General features: G+C 38.0%; 1 protein-coding gene across 2 annotated transcripts in view; it reads left to right on the top strand.

Moving 5' to 3' along the window:
• LOC123316410 (DNA (cytosine-5)-methyltransferase 1-like) overlaps positions 1-19,836 on the top strand; it is a 41,047-nt gene that overhangs the window by 2,547 nt on the left and 18,664 nt on the right. For both annotated transcript variants that reach the window (XM_044902475.1, XM_044902484.1), the window contains exons 5-9: positions 8,829-8,966; positions 9,020-9,455; positions 13,494-13,738; positions 13,800-13,987; positions 14,046-14,202. In XM_044902475.1, coding sequence (XP_044758410.1) covers positions 8,829-8,966; positions 9,020-9,455; positions 13,494-13,738; positions 13,800-13,987; positions 14,046-14,202 — 1,164 coding nt within the window. The remainder of the gene's footprint in view (positions 1-8,828; positions 8,967-9,019; positions 9,456-13,493; positions 13,739-13,799; positions 13,988-14,045; positions 14,203-19,836) is intronic.

Genomic DNA, 19,836 nt, shown 5'->3' with positions numbered 1-19,836 from the left:
ATTTTTGCCTGTTGATAACACACACTATGAGTCCAGTGCCTGGAGGCAGAAGGGGCGATGGCAAAGTAGGACTGCTGGCGATCCGCATCATTTCTCACATTTTTCGACCATGCTCCGTCGAAAACGTTGCGCGATTTACCTACTATCAAAGAAGGTTGTGGGCGAAAAAGTAGATTCAATATAGAGGTACTACTAGGTCTCATGTGACATTGCCCCATGAACTGAAGCAATCTCACCAGAGTATTTAATGAGCTATTTGAGGATGAGTGAAAAGAATTTCCAAGAACTGCTTGCTTGGGTTTTACCCAAAATAAAAAAAGTGGACACCTATTTACGCAGGACATTCAGTGCTAAGGAAAGGTTGACTGCAAATTATCAAAGTGATGGTGTGTACGCATCATCTCCCGATGGTCCCGACTCATATAACTCTTAACTTTTCTTAATTCTTTGCGAACGCCCATCTCAATTTTTACTTCACCGTATCGTCGCTAGCTGACGACAATATTCCAAAAGCACGCCATAGGCTTCTACACGTGATCTCTTGTTTGTGTAGTTGTTATCTTTAATTTTCCACAAACAGTGGTAGGCCCGGTACAATTGGATAAATCCAGAAATTAAGGGTAAAGGCTGGTTCACTATCCCTGATCCATCTATATGAATCAGACCATTCGCGTATTATCAATGCAGGGATCCGAATGGCCTGTCGTAAAACTGACGAAAACAGTATATTTGCAAGAAAGATCATTCGCCTGCATGCCAACCAAGAGCGTGTGGGAGTATTTGATAACACGATCCGACACATCTGTATTTGTCGCCGATCTGTTATGAGTTACTCATCTGTACGGCTCCCACACATTATAGTGACTATATACAGGAGTACAGTGACTATATACAGGGGTCACTGTACCACACACCTTCAGTTCGCGCCAACTGCAGTTACAGATCTTCAGATTAAGGCCGCTTCCTGACTTGTCGGTGCAGCAAGGTTGCGGGATCGGGGAGCTCTGTACAGAAATCTTGCATATTCGGTATAAAATCCTGCAGTACCGTTTGTGAGCCGTCGCGTCGACATGTCTTCATTTGTCGCCATTTTGTTTCTTTCAAGAAAGCGCTGTAAATGCCGAGCGGCGACTGGACAAGCATATCGAGATGCAGTAAAACGAAATGATCCCTTCCCGCTACCGCTCATACCGAGCCAGTTAGCAAACGCTCATTGAAATATAGGCGCTCGGTAAGCTTTCGGTACCTAGTATACCGAGCATACCGATACCACACCGTTGATGCACCGACAAGTCAGGAAGCGGCCTAAGTGATCAATGTGTGGACGACCCCGATCGACAGCCTGACGATTATATTCAGTTAAACTCATAGTTTGTGAAGCTCATTAGAGACAACAAGTTGAATCTAGGCTGTATTCTCTGAGGATAATATAATGTTCAAACCTGTAACTTTTGTTATTGGAAATAACAAAGTTTTAATCAACTTCCGGAGTAACCGAGAAGAGAATATCTTATGTGTTTGAATAATAAAACATCTCTGGTGGACACTTTGCGTGAATCACCCTGTATTTCTCTATCTCTTTTAGAGATAGCCTTTTGATGGGCGTTGGCCATACAAGTTCAAAAGAACGTATTCGTTAATTCGTTCACGTTTTTTACGAAAACTGTTTTTTTTTTCTTCAGGAGAAAGAGAAGTGAGTTTTACACGAGAATATTGTTCATCAAATTCTCGACACTAATGGAATCAAGATATTGTAACGTTTTCTTCACTTATTCAAAAGACTAATTAAGACTATTTTATTACACTTATAACTAACTATGTCATTACTCTTCTTTTCTATATATACATAGGATGTTTACAGCTGACGCTGTCTTCCCTCTCTCAACCGGATTCTCCACTCATCTCTATCATTCCAATCTCCATCCTCTAGACTTCTCCTCGTCATTGCGCTATCCACTTCATCCCTGAATGATCTTCGCGGTCTTCCCCGTCTTCGTCTCCCTAAAGGGCTCCATTCAGTTATTCGGGATATCCATCTATCCGGTGGCGTCGTCTCACGTGTCCATACCATTCCAGCCGTTTTTCCTCAATAAAGGTAAGTATGTCGTCCTCCACTGACATCCTTCTTCTGGTTCGGTATTCGGTCTAGTCTGGTCTTTTTTGCACACCTCCTCTAGAATTCCATTTCTGTGGCTAGAATTTTTCCCTGTTCTCTCTTGTTCATCACCCAGTTTTCTGACCCATATGTCATAATACTCCTGACTATGGTATTGAATATTCTTTTTTTTTTTTGTCTTCGTGATTTGGTCATCCCACAGTATGCCGTTAAGTTGCCGAATGCACGTCCTGGTTTGTCCCAACCTTTTTTTGACCTCCTCTCTAGTTGTTCCTTCTTTTGAAATGGTGAAGCCTAGGTATTTGAAGGACTTGCATCCTTTCAATTTGGTCTTATCATCTAGTTCTAGGTTCTATCTCTGTTATGCTAGCTGATAGATACTCTGTCTTATTGAAATTAATTTCAAGACCATTTCTCCCATATTCCTCGCCTAGTTTCCTCACCATGAAGCTGAGGTCTTCTTCATCTTGTGCCATAATCTCCTGATCATCGGCGGAACTGAGGGTATATAGGTGTTCGTTTCTTACAGGTATTCCCATACCTTCACATTTCCTTTTCCAAGGTCTTAGTGCTACTTCTAGGAATATCTTGAATAGGGTGAGGGAGGTAGAGCATCCTTGAAGTAGATTTTTAGTTGTTTTGAAGCTTTTTCCTAGTCTTTTCCCCAGTTTGACCGATACTACATTTTCAGAGTATAATTTTGTTGTTGCAGATATCAGATTTTGCGGTATGTCAAGTTTCTCCATTGCTTCCCAGATCTTTATGCGGGGCCTTTTTAAGATCCACAAAAGCTATATGTACTGATCTGTTTTTGGCTATCCTACTGTGAAGCCAGCCTGATCTTCTCCAATCTTGCTTTTTATATTCTCCTCCAGTCGTCCCTTCAACAGTCTACCATACATCCTACCCATTGTCGATATGACGCTAATTCCTCTATAATTCTCGCACTTCCTTCTGTCCCCTTTTTTGAAAATCGAGGTTATATAGGATTCCATCCATTCTGAAAGCAGATTTTCCCCATTTATGGCTCTTTCAAACATGTTCCGTGCGATCCGCAGTAACTTATCTGACCCGTGTTTGAATAGCTCCGGGTTAATGCCACCGGGTCCAGGTGATCTTTTGTTTTTGAGGTGTTTAACAATTTTTTTAATTTCGTCTAGTGTGACGTGTAGAGGTTGTTCCATTCTTCTCTGGTCTAGATTGCTGATGTTAGTAGATGTGCTGGCGAAACCAGGTCTTTTTTCTGTAAGTAGATTTTCGTAGTACTCCTGCCATCGGCTGTTCTGAATATGGGTCACGTGAAGTCCCTCTTTGGTGTTCTGTTGGAGTGATCTTATGGTCTTGTATGCTTCCCTGCTTTTTGAACCTCCGATATGTTCTTCTAGGCACCTCTTCTTCCACATTTCGTTTTTCTCTTTGGTAACTAGTCTTTTTACTTCTCTGTTCTTTTTTCTATATCCTTCAAGATCTTCCGAGTTATGCGTGCTCAACCATCTTTTATAAGTCTCCTTTTTCTACTTGTATTTATTTCCACTCGCCGCTTTCACTGTGAACTGTACAGGGTGGGCAAAATTCGTTGTCTACTGAAGGGATCTCGAGAACTATAGCAGCTAGAAGAAAACGGAAGAAAGTTCTTTCTTCTTGACCAATCCAAAACTGAAAACAGATCCAGCCTAACGTTCTTAGATTTTGAGTTATGAACGAAAATTGAGAAATTGTCATTTTCAATGAAGCTGAATAACTCGCTTATTTGAACTCGTATTCGAAATCCGTTGTTGTTATTACATTCTACAGGCTTTTTTACGAGGAATTCAAATATGATATTAATAAATTTTTGATCCAGTCATTTTCGAGATACGACAGTGATTTCAAATGTAAACTATAGTTGAAAGTTCTCACATCTTGCTGCAATTTTTTTTGCTGATTTCAAAAATGTATCATATGTCGCTTTTCACATGAATATAACGTAAGAAAAAAAATTCAATACTTTTTCCTGCTTTTCGATTCACTGTTGAATTATATCAGTAGGCTGGCGTAACCATAGCGACCGTTGAAAATGCATTATGGTTCGTGAACTCCACATAATCCTATGTGAACTCAACCTTCTGCGATAGTAATCACCGACTGTCGAATAATTATTTCTTTTATATATCCTTATCGAGATCGATATCCTTTAAAAGAGAGTAAAAGACTTTCGTCTGATTATTAAAGAAGAAAATTTATTCAATTATGGTTTTTCTATTTATGAAAGAAACTTAAAGAGTCAGTAATATAAATAAAATACGATAGCTATCTATAATTATAATTTTTACAAAAGTAAGATGATGAAAAATAGGTACTTCTGTCAACGGTAGTGTTCGAATTGTGAACCATCGTAATATAAGCATGTCAAACATCGAATATGAGTTCAAACAAGCGAGTTATTCAGCTTAATCGAAAATGAGAACTTCTCAATTTTCGGTCATTACTCAAAATCTATGAACGTTAGGCTGGATCTGTTTTCAGATTTGGAATAGTAAGGAAAAAAGAGCTCGAGAATGTGTCATCCGTTTTCTTCTAGCTGCTATAGTTCTTGAGATCTCTTCAGTAGACAACGAATTTTGCCCAGCCTGTACTGTCCTGCTTCTCCGCTGGGGTTATATACAGGGTGTTCCTAAATTGAACGTACAAACGAAAAGGGGAGATTCCTTAAGTAAGTCTAAGAAAAAAAAGTCCCATAAACATGGGGTCGCAAACGTTTCGTTTTCGAGATACAGAGTGTTGAAGTTTGAATTTTTTTCAAGTTTTTTTTCTCATATCTACACTTCACAAGATATTTTTTGTGTTGATTATACGAGTTTATCGAATCTTTATGAATCATCGCTACAGATCAGGAAAATTTCCATAAAAACTGACACTGAATTCATTCACCACAGCTTACAAAGTGGCCTTCCCATCATAATTTGGATTTTCACGAGGATTTCGAGAGAATCGTTCAAAATTTTTTTTCTCAAAATCTTTGGTAGATACGGCAAAACTACAAAAGAACGAAAAGTTTAGTATAAGAACAAAGCTTCTTTTTACATTTTTTCAAATTAACAGTTGCTCACCAAAAAAAAGTTCTGCAGAAGAACAGGTGGCAGTGTTCCAGAAAAAATATCACCCTGTAGATCTTCTATCGAAATTGCCATGTCACGTGGTGAGAACTCTAAAATGTAATATCTATGCCAAATTTCAGTTGAATATCTTGTGAAGTGTAGATACTATGAGAAAAAAACTTGAAAAAAATTCAAACTTCAACACTCTGTATCTCGAAAACGAAACGTTTGCGACCCCATGTTTATGGGACTTTTTTTTCTTAAACTCACGTAAGGAATCTCCCCTTTTCGTTTGTACGTTCAATTTAGGAACAGCCTGTATATATGCGCTGCTGGAAACTTTCTCGCGGCTTCTCGCACTTTCCAGAAGGAAACGGTCGCACAGGGCCGGACTGGTTATTTCCCTCCTTAAGCCTGTTCTGTCCCAGAATAGATTCCGTGAGTTTTTCCGAGTACTGTGGCGAAACCTGCAATCATCACAATTCCTACAGTAACCCTTCTGATGGAAGTAACACTCCTCAGCTCCTTGGTTTGCTTCGGGTTAAAATTGCATACTAGGATCCTGTATACCAGTCTTTTGAAATACCACCTCCATCATGCTTCTCACAACCTGCCAATCGAACTGGTCCAGTCCACAACCTATGTAGCTTGGGAACAGCCAATTTCCCAATTTAGTTCTTTCTGACATCCAAATTTCTTTCTGAATATTCTTGCTATTCCTCTGCTCATACGAATATCCGTCGCTGCACAATGAGCGAGAGAGTATCCCTCAGAGACTGTAAAGAGGTCTTGATGCTTCCTGTGTGATGCCGAACCGTGCAACGCAATCCATAAACTTCTGGTAATTGCTGCTATCTTGCATCGGAACTTCCTCAAAACGTACTTGCACTTCGCCCTGCGCGTACGGGGCCAATAGGTTGAAAAGGACGACCTTCGGCTTTCCTCTGGGGAGCTTCCTTATCCTGTAAACTACATCATTCATCCTCTTGATAACTCCATACGGTCCCTCCCACTGTCTCTGCAGCTGCGGTGAAAAACCTTTCCACCTTCAATAGCCTTGATGTCGTAGCGCATTTTCATTCGGTCCCCGTCTGATTGTGGATGGAGACGTATAGTCCTTGTTTTATGAATTCCAAATTTCTTGCATACTTCTCGTAATAACGTCGACTCGAAATTTCGGCCTTGATCACAATGCAGCTCTAGAGGATTTCCAAAACTGCAGAAGAACTCTTCGACCAATTTATTAGCTGCAGTACTAGCCTCTTGATTAGGAATATTGTAGGCATCTACCTATTTTATTAGTAAAATAGTCAATCGATACCAAAATGTACATAGCTACTCGTGGGGAATCCGACGTTTATTGCTTTATTGGTGCTTTTCCTTTACCATAAGGTCCTTTAGCGGCAGCACAAGTTTTGCATCTTCTGCACCTTCAACGTCTTTCTTACAATTTAGCCAATGAAATCGCTGCTTGACTTTTTTCAACGTCTTAGTTATCCCGAAATGTCCACCTGGAGTTCCATTATGTAGTCTGGTCAAAATGTCTGTGGCTTTACTCTTCGGCACAATCAACTGAAGCCTCTGCTTAGATCCATCTTCATCTTCCCGACAACGTTTCAAAAGACCTCCATCAATCTTCAACGTTTCCCATTGTGCCCAATACGACTTTATATTCGGACTCGGTTTGGATACTTCTTCCCAAGTAGGTCGTCTACCGCTCTTCTTCCATATCATGATTACTTTCAAGTCATTATCTTCCTCTTGTGCTTTTTGAATTTCTTGAGGTGGCCAGTTGTCTTCGATTACGGTGGTCCGTCTTAAATCGATCCTCTCTTCCACATGTGAATAATGGCTGCAATTTGATCGAGCCAGTGTCTACCAGTATTTTCACATATCGGTCATTTATCTTTCCGGGAATAACTATGCTTGATAAATTCTTGGATTTATCACTTCGGGGGCATTTTTAGCTTGAGTCGATTTATGACCCCTTTCACCGACCCCTTTTAGTTTTCCTTCTGTGTTTTTTTTTCAAATTCTCGGCAGTTTCGCTTGAAATTTGTTGCAGTTCTAGCACACAGCATCTTTTTTCATTTCCTCCATAAATCGGTCTGTTTCTTGGACTTATCTTACACGAAGGTGTCCTCTATGTGACGCTTGCTTCGATGCCTCAATTTACAAATCCCGGGACAATGCATCATCTATGGTTATTGGGCGTCCTAGTTTCGACACTTGTTGTATCTCACTATCTTTGATTCCATCCACAAATGTCTGGATTGATAGCTGTTCAAGGAGCAGATGGATAAGCCAGCCCTACTAATCTACATGGGCTTCAAGTTCCTGGAGATTTTCCCCTGTTTTCTGCACTCGGTTCTCTACTTGTGTTTTGCATCGCCATATCTCATCTGAAGTTTCGATGGTAGAACTTCGTAACAGGCTTGTTGACTCTCCGGAATCCTTTGAACAATGTTGAGTGCCTGTCCTTGTAGAGCTATTAGTAATGCGGTTGCTTTTTCGTTGTCATTTCAATTGTTCGCCAGCGCAGCACCTACAAACTGTTTTTGATATGTCGACTAGGGTTCTTTTACATCAAAAATTTGGAGTGGTTTTGAGAAAAACCTTTTGTGTGCAGACTTGGAATGCGGAAGCGATATGCGTAATTTTCTTAGATGGTGGTCGTCTGTCTCGATCGCTGAGTCTGAATGTGAATCTATTTTTGCTTTACATATGGGTTCTTTTTATACCATTTTCGGAACCTTTTCTCTGCACCAATGAAATTGTACGACGAAGGAGGAGTGGTTTACTATGTTTCTCCGTTTTGATTTTCTCGTCGAATTTGTTGTGGGAATTCGGCATGTGAATTTATTTTCGAGGAAATTATTACATTTCCTACACCAGAATATCTGTTTTATTTGACATTCTTTTCAGGGAATCTATTAAATTAGGATTATATTATTTCTGCCATTTCTTCAAGTTTTCCGTTAACTTCATCATAAACTTCGTCAAATTTTTCATCAACTCTTTTAAACTTCGTTAAATTTTTCACTCACTATATCTTCCTCTTCCACTCATTTATGATTTCCAGTTCCCTATCCAATTTATCTGTTAGTTAACTCACTACATCATTACAATTTTTCTTGATCTGGTCCATTTTCTCCTTCCATTTGTTCATTTAATTCACAAGAGTTCTCGTTCATTTTACTAAAAAAGTCCATTACCGCTTGAGTCTCCATCGTGTTCTGTAGTCTTGTGGTCACTGGTCACTGGCATGAACTTCAAATAATCGATATTTAATTCGAGCGATATTGAACCCCCACACGTTTTCTCCACTGAATCGAAACATCCGACTGATTAAGACAATTTATTTACACTTATACTAACGCTTATAACTAACTATGTCACTACTATTTATTTCCATCCGCCGCTTGTACTCTCAACCGTCCTGTCCTGGTCCTCCTGGGCTTATATAGGCGCAGCGAACTTTTCCAGAAGGAACAGGGCCGGACTGGTTACAATATGATTCTGGAGAAGGGTAAGGCGACATACAAACACACATACAGACTTTCGCATTTATAATAGTAAGGATTTTAATTGATCAAAGTTGGTTTTAACTGCCAAACTAACAATTATATTTATAGGTGGTTGGATTTGATTCATCTGCTGCAACGGACGATGTGGAAAAGCCCCTTATAACTGTTCAATGTATGAGGTCATTGGTGAAAATGGCTGGGGTGGTTTTTTCTGGCAAAAAAAGTATGAGAAAACGTGGAAATAAGGTTTGATGCGCATAAAAGTGTTTAGGCTTTATCACTGCTCTTTTCGTTCGCAGGCAGTGAAAGTGAAAGCACCTACTTGGAGCAGAGCTGCAACCACAAACTTGGTCAGAGACACCTTTGAAACTTGTTTCACAGATCAAATCGCGAATAATAATGGAAAAGATATAAAAGGTCCCCGTCGAAAACGTTGCGGGGTGTGTGAAGCTTGTTTGAATCCAGAGTGTGGAGAATGCTCTCACTGCAAAGACATGAAAAAGTTTCATGGACCTGGTCGAACAAAGCAGGCATGTAAACGGAGGGTTTGTCCGTATATGGCAATTGAAGAAGCGGATAATGATAGCGACACTGAGAAAGATAAGGAAGAGGTAGCAAATATTGAGGATATAGAAAGGAATGCCTGTTCTACAAAAATTTTACACAATGTGGTATTCCCTAATGATCCAATTCTTTTACACAAGGGAAAAAAGTTCTTCAACTGTGCTTTAGTGGGTAAGAAAGCATTATCGTTGAAGATTATTTTCTGAAAATTCGACATTTTCAATCTATGTGTATAGATGCTCTCTGAGAGCATCTCGAGAACTTAAAAATTAATGAAAAAATCGTCCAGGATCCCCTATTTATTTTTCGGAATAATTAGATATCAGAAAGCAGATCGTAGATATTTTGATTCTTTCTTGAGTTATATGTAGAGCGTTTCTGATAAATGAATTTTTTGTATATTTCTCTAAATCATGGTTTATGTTCGAGGTATTATAATTTCAATTATTTTTTTTTCAGTAATTTTTATGTTTCATGTATAACCATTTCAGAGATATAGAGGAGAGTCGTTATTGTTTTAAATAGGACACTATGTATATTTTTCAACGCAGTTTATTTTCGGTCGCAAACTTGTCGAAAATCATCCATTTTTTGACTTCCTCCTTGACATGGGATATCTTATATATAAATATTTTCCTTTTATTTTGAGATTTAATTCATTTTATGTCTATCGTGTAATCCCCTTCAATGAAGATAATATCATATAAAAAGGAGAAATTATATGAATGCTTCAATTTCATAAAGAATACTCATAAATTAAATCGAAACTTCGATAGAAATGCAACATAGGACGAACTCAAAAAAGCACTAAAGTATAGTGGTAAGTTTATGCAGAGTAATTTCATGGGCAGATGGCAAACACGTGCACGACATTGCTAATTAGTGAATGAATTAATTCAGAATTCAGATGCATAACATCCGCAGATAATTAAATCAACAAATGTTACGATCTAAATCGAACTAACAACTACCTTCGCTCGAAGTATTACCAGAAATTTTCATTTCGTCGAGAAAGAGTAAATGCTGACCGTGATTTCGATCGGTTAGTTCGATTTAGATCGTAATATTTGTTGATTTAATTATCTGCGGATGTTATGCATCTGAATTAATTCGTTTGTTATTCACCTGCTTTACTATGTAGGCGTGATCCATTCATTATTGCCAATTAGATTAGTCCCTCTCTTTGGTATTATTTCTTAGTAACTCTGCGTAAGCTCACTATGGGTTGAATATATAAGTTTTATTATTATAAGGTGTCCCATGCCAAGAATTAAGTAGAAAACTTAATATCTTTGAACAGATGACATTTTTGAAAATCCCTTACTATAGCTTTCTAACTTCAAATTGAGACTAATAACATTCGAATTGAGATTAAACAATCGAATTGGGAATAGACACATTCAAAATGGGGCTAAACAATTTCATATTGAGAAAAGTCATTTTCAGTTGTATTTCATATTTCAAGACAATTGTTTAGAAGTAATTAAGAATCCAAATGAGAGAAAAATTTATTCTACAACTCAGAGTTGTATATAAACTTAATCTAACGCTATTTTATGAACAATTCAATTGAAAAATTTGAGAATCAATACAAAACACTCAAAATTATCTCATCGCAATAACTTTATTATTTTGTCATTTTCCAATAGAGGATTGTTTAGTCCTATTTTGAATGTGTTTATTCCCAATTCGATTGTGTTTACCATTTTGCTTATTCTTATTTTGAATTTGTTCGATCCCAATTTGAATGTGATTAGTCTCGATTTGAAGTTGAAATATAAAACATAAAATTTACTGAAAATTAATTTTCGTAATGAGCGAAATACGAAAAATAGGGTTTCCCAACGTGTTTCACACAATATTTTTTCTAATTTTGAATAGGACGTTGCTATGAATTCAAATTAAACCAAAAACGTCTTAAAAAGCTTCTCACTTGTAATAAATATTTTTTCTAATTTTGACATATGAAGTGACACTTTTTAAAACTCCTTGACGTTTTGAAACGTTTTACTTTTCGCAACCAGTTACGCAAAATAAAATATTTCGCAACTGATGATGAAACGATAACTGATTTCATGGTAACGGAATGAAAAATTGAATAATTTCCGACGATTTTGAAGGAATCTCTGAGAGAAGCTTTCAAAGACATTTTTGGTACTTTCAATTTGAATTCATATCACAATCTTATTCAAAATTTGAAAAAATATTATGTGAAACACGTTGTTACCACTATTTTTTGTATTTCGCGTTCTTAGTACGCTCATTAAGAAAAATAATGGTATTCCCAACTGGTTGCTTAAATAACTATTGGAATGTTTCGAATATCTTGAACTTAAACCAAGAAATATGTAATTGACAGTCATTTTTAAGAAACGCCCTATAACTCGGGAACGAATCAAGATATTTACGTACAACATCGTGTTTGGGACACAGTTTACCTATAGGGTGTACTAGAGAGAAAAAAAGTTCCAGGTCTACCAAATTTTTTGTTAATCAATAAGTAATCAGAAAGCGGATCGTAGATCTCTTGATTCGTTTTTAAATTACAGGGCGTTTCTGTACTGTACCTACTATTTCTTTTCGAGGTATTTCAAATATTTCGAAAAACCGGTAATGTGATGTGTGATATTCTTCGAATATGGCGCTACGAAGATAAATTGAAAAATATAGGGGGTCCAAATCAGAAAACACCAACTTTCAATACATGGTATTTTCAAAGGTGTCCTTTAATTGACAGACTGTGAAACTGGTCAAAATGAATCATTTCACCAAAAATCGCCCTTATATTCAAGAAAGTACGCGATCGAGAAAGACGAGGTCGGCTGCTGGAATATGAAACAGATGACTAAATCTTCGTCGTTAGCAAGCACCATCTCCAGCTTATAGGCGCTTGTTATACGTTGTCCGATTCAATCCCCTCCAGATAGAAACCAGACGAAGACAATAGCATATATCCCATATTTTCTCTAATTCATTGGAGGATAGATGCAGATGCATACCACCCGCTGATATGAATATCAACAAGTGTTACGATATTTGGGGCCTTGACGATGGCAAATTGGCTAGTTCAATTCAGATCGTAACACTTGTTGATATTCATATCAGCGGGTGGTATGCATCTGAATTAATCCTCATTATTGTATTCATTGCCTCCTCGTTTAGGGGTGATCATTCCTTTTTATTATTGTACCGCTGCCATCATTTCTGCCGTGATCTGAACGTGTTCCCAAACTTCTCAATTCTTCACATGTCTGTTGTTCGCAAAGCGAATCGGCGTACTAAATTAGAGAAAATATGGGAGATATGCTATTGTCTTCGTCTGGGTTTCTATCTGGAGGGGATTGAATCGGACACCGTTTCATATTGGGTGGCGCTCTGGGTAAATGTATAGTACTCAGTAGTCGCTGTGTTACTGGATATTACTCAGTAGCGCTTGCCACTCTTGCCAGTATTGAATAAGGGTCCATCAATTCCAAACGTTCTCCATCGGAACGAAACCATGGTCAACATCTGCTTTACTTCGATAGGGCGTACTCCATTTGGGGCCTTGACGATGGCAAATTGGCTACTTCAATTCTGATCGTAACACTTGTTGATATTCATATCAGCGGGTGGTATGCATTTGAATTTATCCTCATTATTGTATTCTTTGTCTCCCCGTTTAGGCGTGATCATTCCTCATTTTTATCTTCATAAGGTTTTCCTACACCTAAACCTGATAGTTTGTCAGCAGTTTTTGACGATTATTTGTAGTTGATGTCTTAAAATTAATTATGATCACTGTGTATATTCCAAAATTGAAATTTTTTTTATGTGTAGGAGTAGCCAACTTGCTTCTCGAAAAAATACTGTCTGTATCGCTGGCGTAACTAGTTTCTTCATTAATCGCTGTTTAAAAAACCTCCATATTTTAAATTTTTCTTCATTATCTCGTAGATGGTGCTTCTTTCTTGGTGTAACTTTGTTCTATATCTTTGTTTCCGAAGACCCTGTATATATGACAATAATTTTAAATAGTCCCTTCGAACACCCTACACACACTACAAGAAAATATTTTCAAAATATCTTCATTTACTCCCCCAAAATGAGCGCCTTGCTCCTGTCGCTTCTAAATCCTTTGGTCCGAAGATAGGGTATATTGAAAGTTACCGATCCACTACAAATGTAAATCTACTTTTAATCTTGTTTTAATTTAATTTTTCATTTCAGACGAAATCAAAGTGACTGTTGGAGATTTTGTTATGTTAAATTCGGAGATTTCAAACAAATTACCACAAATTGGAAAAGTATCTTATATGTACGAAAATGTATTTCCCAATAAGAAAATGTGTCATGTGCACTTATTCAGGAGGGGAACGGATACTATACTAGGTACAATTGCAGACCCTAGGGAATTATTCGTCATTGACCATTGTGAAGAAGTACCTTTAGGAAGTATAGTACGACTTGCCAATGTAAGTTTTTTTTGAAATTTATATCTGAGCGCATGTTCAACAATGCAACTTATTCTTTGAGGTGGAGCACAAGACCAAAGATCCCAACTGGGCACTGAATGGAGGCATTGAAGGTTTACCCACAGTATTAGAAGACGACGGCACCAACTTTTATTTCACTTCAAGATTTGAACATGAGGGAAGCCGTTTTGTAGATTTCGTTGATGAATTTCAGGACAGAAACAATTTTAATAATTGCAATTCTTGTAGGTAAGGCTATCTTGTTGAAATGAATTTTGGCTTTTTTCACTGTCGAATTTTTTTGAAGGCGCAGACTTGCAAGAAAAAAGAGTGCATCGGTGCAAAATGATGGGAAGGAAATTAAATGGATGAATGAAACGTTTACTGTTGGAACTTGCGTCTTTCTAAAACCAGAAGCATACAAATTCAAAGCGATGTATAATAGGCAAAGTAGCAACGATGGGGTAAGATCCACTTAATATTTATTGAATTTAGGTGATATAAATGGCAGGAATTAGCTGATATAAATGGCAGGAATTAGCTGATATAAATGGCAGGAATTAGCTCATACCTAATATTCTGGGTGTTGAGTCTTTTTTATGACAGAAGAAAAACCAATGATTACACCAAAAACGCCTTTATGTATGATTCAAAATGGCGGAGTTATCGTCCCCTTGAGCCTTAAGTGATCTAATTTAGGTAAGGACAGAACTGAAAGGCGATGCTTTGCGCGAAAAACGAAAAAGAAGATTAAACAGTCATTGTTTACAAATGTTCAGTACATTTAAGACTATCTGAAGGATTGTTTGAGTATCATGAGAGGTGGGGCTAAAATGGTTTGGGAAAATTGAGACACTGTTCAAAATGCTTACGGCATTTTTACAATGGTGTGTTGAAATATTGGATTGATGTGGACGATACTTGTTGAAAATCCATACATGAACTCAAAACAGATTATGCGATTTCCACGAAATGAGTTTAAACTCACCTGAAGATGCTATTTTTTGACATAGCGAAACACGTATCTTGGTTTTAGAATTAATTATGTGAAAATCGTATAATCTATCTGTAAGTTCAATGGTGTATTGAGTCTCCTCTGCCCTTTCACAAAAAATCGCTCAAGTTACAAGATATTGAGAAATTAAACATATCCTGACTTTTCATTCACACTCCAATTCGAAAACTGAAAGGGTAGATATTCTAAACGAAACCATACGGCATACTGCTTCGGTCAACATGAGATGACGTTTTTCCCGATAATTAAGACTATAAACGATCCAGCTTGAGACATAATGATTTTTCAACTTACAACGAAAGTTTTGTGCACCTTACGGTCATTTGAACCGTAGTCGTTGTGGCTCGGTTAGCCTTTGGGAACTGCGACCATGTAGATCTTCTGTTCTCTTCCCTACTCATTCATGGGAACCAGAGGAGATCGTTAATGCTGTTGATAAAACCGACAACATCCTTAGGGACCTTAGCCGTTATCTCGTGAGTATCCAGGGCCGGTTTCCCCATATGAATAATTCTTAGGCCAGCCAGCTCCGGACACTTGCATACCATGTGTTCAGCTGTTTCTGCTTCTGATCCATATAGCCTACAAATCTCATTTGCGGACATTCCCACAAGATACAAAGCTCAGCCCGTGACAGCTTCAGCAGCTTTCTGGTGTAGGTCGGTGAGATCATCACGAATTTCTTTGACTGAGTAAGTCCAAGAGAGTGATTCTGTTGCTCCCATTGTTGGACCGCTGTTTCAAGGCTTTATTTAACATCCTGACATTACATGAAAAATACAAGGAATGCAGTCGCAGATATAGGTTGTTTACATGATCATAAAAAATAAACATATAAGAGACAATTGAAAGATGTCAAGAGTATAAAATTACAAAACACGTATTCACAAACACAGTCACACATATTGTCTCTCCCGAACCGCACTCCAACTCATCATCACAATTTCATAATGCAAAACCGCTTCGCGCAATCGCCAATACGGTTCAAGCGTTACCACTGTAATGTTGCAGTGGGACGAATTGAAGACGAAGCCTCTGTGCACAGCGCCAAACCACTCGGTTAAACTGTTTATGAATTATACAGCCTCCCCCAGTGCTGTGTGGACAATATTTTTTGGACACCATCCTCCCCTAGCTCCCACTATCAATGGAAGCGCCTTCTCCATAATGGTGGCAGCTGAATATATGGCCTTCTTCACAGCGTATGCCATGCTAAGAGGCTCCGGCGACTCCCAGGAGACGGAAACGTCGGCTATTATGACGTTCCTCTCTTTTACCATAATTAAGTCGGGTTTGAGGAGTTTCCCGTCCCTGTCTCGGGTCCTCGGTTCTCTTGACACCTGCCAGCCGTTCCTCGTCGCAATGTATTCCAGTCGATATGCGTTAGTTGTAGTTGTAGCTCTGCTGACGCACAGCGGTTATACGCGTAAATCGAAGAAGATACGGCAACAGGTGATCCTAAATGTAGCGGATAAGAAGCGCAATAGGAGTGACGAGTTCGAAAAGATAGAAACGGAGTCTATTGGAAGGAATAAAAAAGTACTGAGATCACTAAATCTGAAACTATGAAAGGGAGGGGAAGAAATGGATTCCGGAAACCTAGAACATGTTCAAGATGATGATGGAACAAATGATGGTGGAAATGAGGAAAAATACAGAAGAACTAAAGGTTGAGATCAAGAATATGCGTGAAGAAATGCAGAAAAGAGAGAAAAAATTGAATGACGAGAAGAAAATGTTAGAGAAAAGAATTGAAGTTTTGGAAGATAAGGCCGAAAGAGAAGAAAAAAGAAGGAAGAAAACAATATTGTAGTCAAGAGTCTTGAAATTGAGGTTGGAAAAGAGAAGGAGGAAATTCAAACGTACATAGAAAATGAACTGAAGACAAAAGTTGGAATTAAAAGAGCTTACAGAATAAATCAAGGTACAAATATTGAAATGTTTGTCGCTGAAGTAGGTAGTTGGGAGCAAAAACTACAAGCAATGAAGAAGAATTTGAAAGGAAAGAAAACAATTATAGAAAACGACCTTACCCTAAAGGAGAGACAAATCCAGAAGCAGATTGTAGAAATAGGAAAAGTGGAGAGAGACAAAGAAAGAAATGTGAAAATAGGGGGGTAGGATGTCTGATAAATAAGAGATGGAGTCAATTTGTGGACTACCGGGAGGTGTACTCTGAAAGGATTCTCTCACTGCGTCTGAAAAAGAGTACGAACCAATTATAACTATATTGGTAGTATACAGGCCGAATGAGGATGCAAGAGTGGAAGAAAAAGATAAATTCTGGAAAGAATTGAATATGGCAAAGGAGAGCTGTAAAGGAAAAATTATCATATGCGGGGATTTCAACGGTAGAGTTGGTATTTCACAGGATAATAATGGAGTTGTGGGCAAATACGGTGAAGATAAGAAGACAAATAATGGAAATAGACTTATTGAATACTGCAGAGTGAACGATTTAATAGTGACATATACTTTCTATGAACATAAGGAGATCCATAAATATACAGGGACCAAAAAGAGAAGATAGATCAATTATAGATTACATACTCGTGGAGAGGGATAGTAGGAGAGAGGTGAATGATGTGAGAGTATACAGGGGAGCCGAATTAGGAACCGATCACTGCATGTTGGTTGCAAGAATGGTAGAAGAGGATGAGGGAAGGAAAGTCGAAAAATAAAATGAAAGATGTTATGAACGGATAAAATATTATAAGCTAAGAGAGCGTGAGAATGCAGAGAAGTGCAGGACAAAAGTAGAAGAAGAACTTTCAAGGGTAGATGTAGTCAACTGTAACTGGAGGCTGGAAGATTTGTGGGTTGAGTTCAAGACAAGAGTATTGGCAGCAGCAAAGGAGGTTTGTGGAAGTGTAAGAGTCAAAGGAAAAAATAAATATACTTCTTGGTAGAGCGAGGACATAAAAAAGAGATAAAATGCAATAAGAACAGATGGAATTAATACTTGAGAGAAAGAACTGAGGAAAGTTATGTGAGGTACAAGGAAAAAAGAAAAATAGTTAAAGAAATGATCAAGAGAAACAAGGAAAAGAACTGGACTGATTTTGGGGATAAAATGGAAAAATATGCTAATGAGAACAAAAAATTATTCTATAGAATGTTAAAAAACACGAGGGCTGTATTCGGGTTCGGCTTTTGGACGGTCCGAGAATTGTTCTAAAACTGCGCAAAACTATTGCGCCCTAGTATAAAATCCTCTGCGCAGTTCTAGAACCATTCTCGGACTGTCCGAAAGCCGAATCCGAATACAGCTTAGAAAGAAAAAGGGATTAGAACAGATAACCATAAGAAACAAACAAAAGGAATTACTGACAAGTGAGAAGGAAGTCATGGGAAGATGGAGAGAGTATTTTATAGAACTCTTGGAGGGAAACGTGGCATATCCACGCCTGAGGATGCTGTAGGAAAGGACGCTCGAGCAAACACTGATGATGACCATATAAGTATAGAGGAAATTAACGAAGCACTGAAAAAGTTGAAAAGTGGAATATCAGCTGGATATGATCTGATAGCACCAGAGATGATGAAAAATATGGGGAATATCGGTAGAGAAGTTTTTAGAGTGATCTGTCAGAAAGCGTGGAACGAGAAAGAAATACCGGAGGACTGGAGGAGGGCTTTGATTGTTCCTATATATTAAAGGAAGAAGTACACAAGATCATATAATTACAATTAAGCAGATAATTGAGAAAGTAAAGAAAAACAAAAGGACCGCATATTTTGTGTTTATAGATTTGGTCAAGGCTTTCGATAAGGTCAGAAGAAAGAAGCTGTGGGAGATACTAGAGAAGCGAGGTGTTGACTCGGGAATGCTGCAGTCGATCCAGAGTATTTACAAGAAAAATGTTAACTTTGTCATAAGACAAAACATGAGATCAGCAGAATTTGAAACAAGGGATGGATTGAGGCAGGAAGGAACACTCAGCCCTCTGCTGTTTATAATATTCTTGGATGAAATTATAAAGGAATGTAAGGAAAATATGTCCAAATTGTTTGTAGGACACTGGAGGATGGAGAGGATTGAGATATCAGAATGTGCGTTTGCAGATGATGTGGTGCTGATGTCGGGAGTAAGAGGGGAATACAGAACAATGTAAGTATCTGGTATGAAACATTAAAGAAGTATGGTATGGAAATCAATAGAGAGAAAACAAAGATAATGAGAATTTCAGATGAGGAGGATGATGAAGTGAGGGTGGAAATAGAGGGGGAGGTGATACAGCAGGTAGAACAGTTCACCTACTTGGGGGTCAGTATCGATAAGAGGGGAAATCAGGAAGGAGAGTTGAATGATAGAATAGAAAAGACCAGCAAACTTTACCACGCCATGAATAAGAACTTCATCAGGAAGAGAGAAATAGCCGAGAAAACTAAGATGATGGTGTACAAGACAGCTATTAGACCAGTGGATGTGAAACTTGAACAACAACCCTGAGAGAGAAGAGTCGATTACAGGCTATGGAGATGAAAATTTTGAGGGAAATAAAGGGGGTAACAAGGAGAGACAGGTGGAGGAATGAAGAAGTCAGAAGTCAGTTGAGGGTGGAATTACTGAATGATTATATCGGGGAGAAACAGTTGGGTTGGTGGGGACATTTACAACGGATGGGAACAAATAGACAAGTAAGACGCATTTGGGAGGCAAAAGTGGAGACGAAACCCAGAAGAGGAAGACCACACCTAACATGGATGGACAGCGTTAAGAAAGAGGTGAACCGGAGAAGAAAAACTGTGGAAGAGGCCAAAGTTCTAGCAGTGGACAGAAGACAATGGAAAGAATTCATTAAGAGTGTTTATTCAGATAATTGAATTTGTATTATAATGTGAAATTGTATTGTACAGATAACCCATACACCGAAAGGTAATTTGGGATAATGATTATATATATATATTTTTTTTTTCTCAAGATTATTTGAGATGGATATTAAAAAAAGAAAGTGCAAATTTATGGAAGATCTTTCGAAAGAATTTCTATTTTTTAAATAACAAAACTTGATTCTGAAGTCCAATGTACGAAGTGTTTGAAAGATACAGGTTGTTGAAAAACATAAAAAAATACAATACA

Source organism: Coccinella septempunctata, chromosome 1 (genome assembly GCF_907165205.1).
Source record: "Coccinella septempunctata chromosome 1, icCocSept1.1, whole genome shotgun sequence".
Taxonomy (NCBI): domain Eukaryota; kingdom Metazoa; phylum Arthropoda; class Insecta; order Coleoptera; family Coccinellidae; genus Coccinella; species Coccinella septempunctata.
The sequence above is the reverse complement of the archived record's forward strand: the minus strand, read 5'-3'. Positions and strand labels throughout refer to the sequence as shown.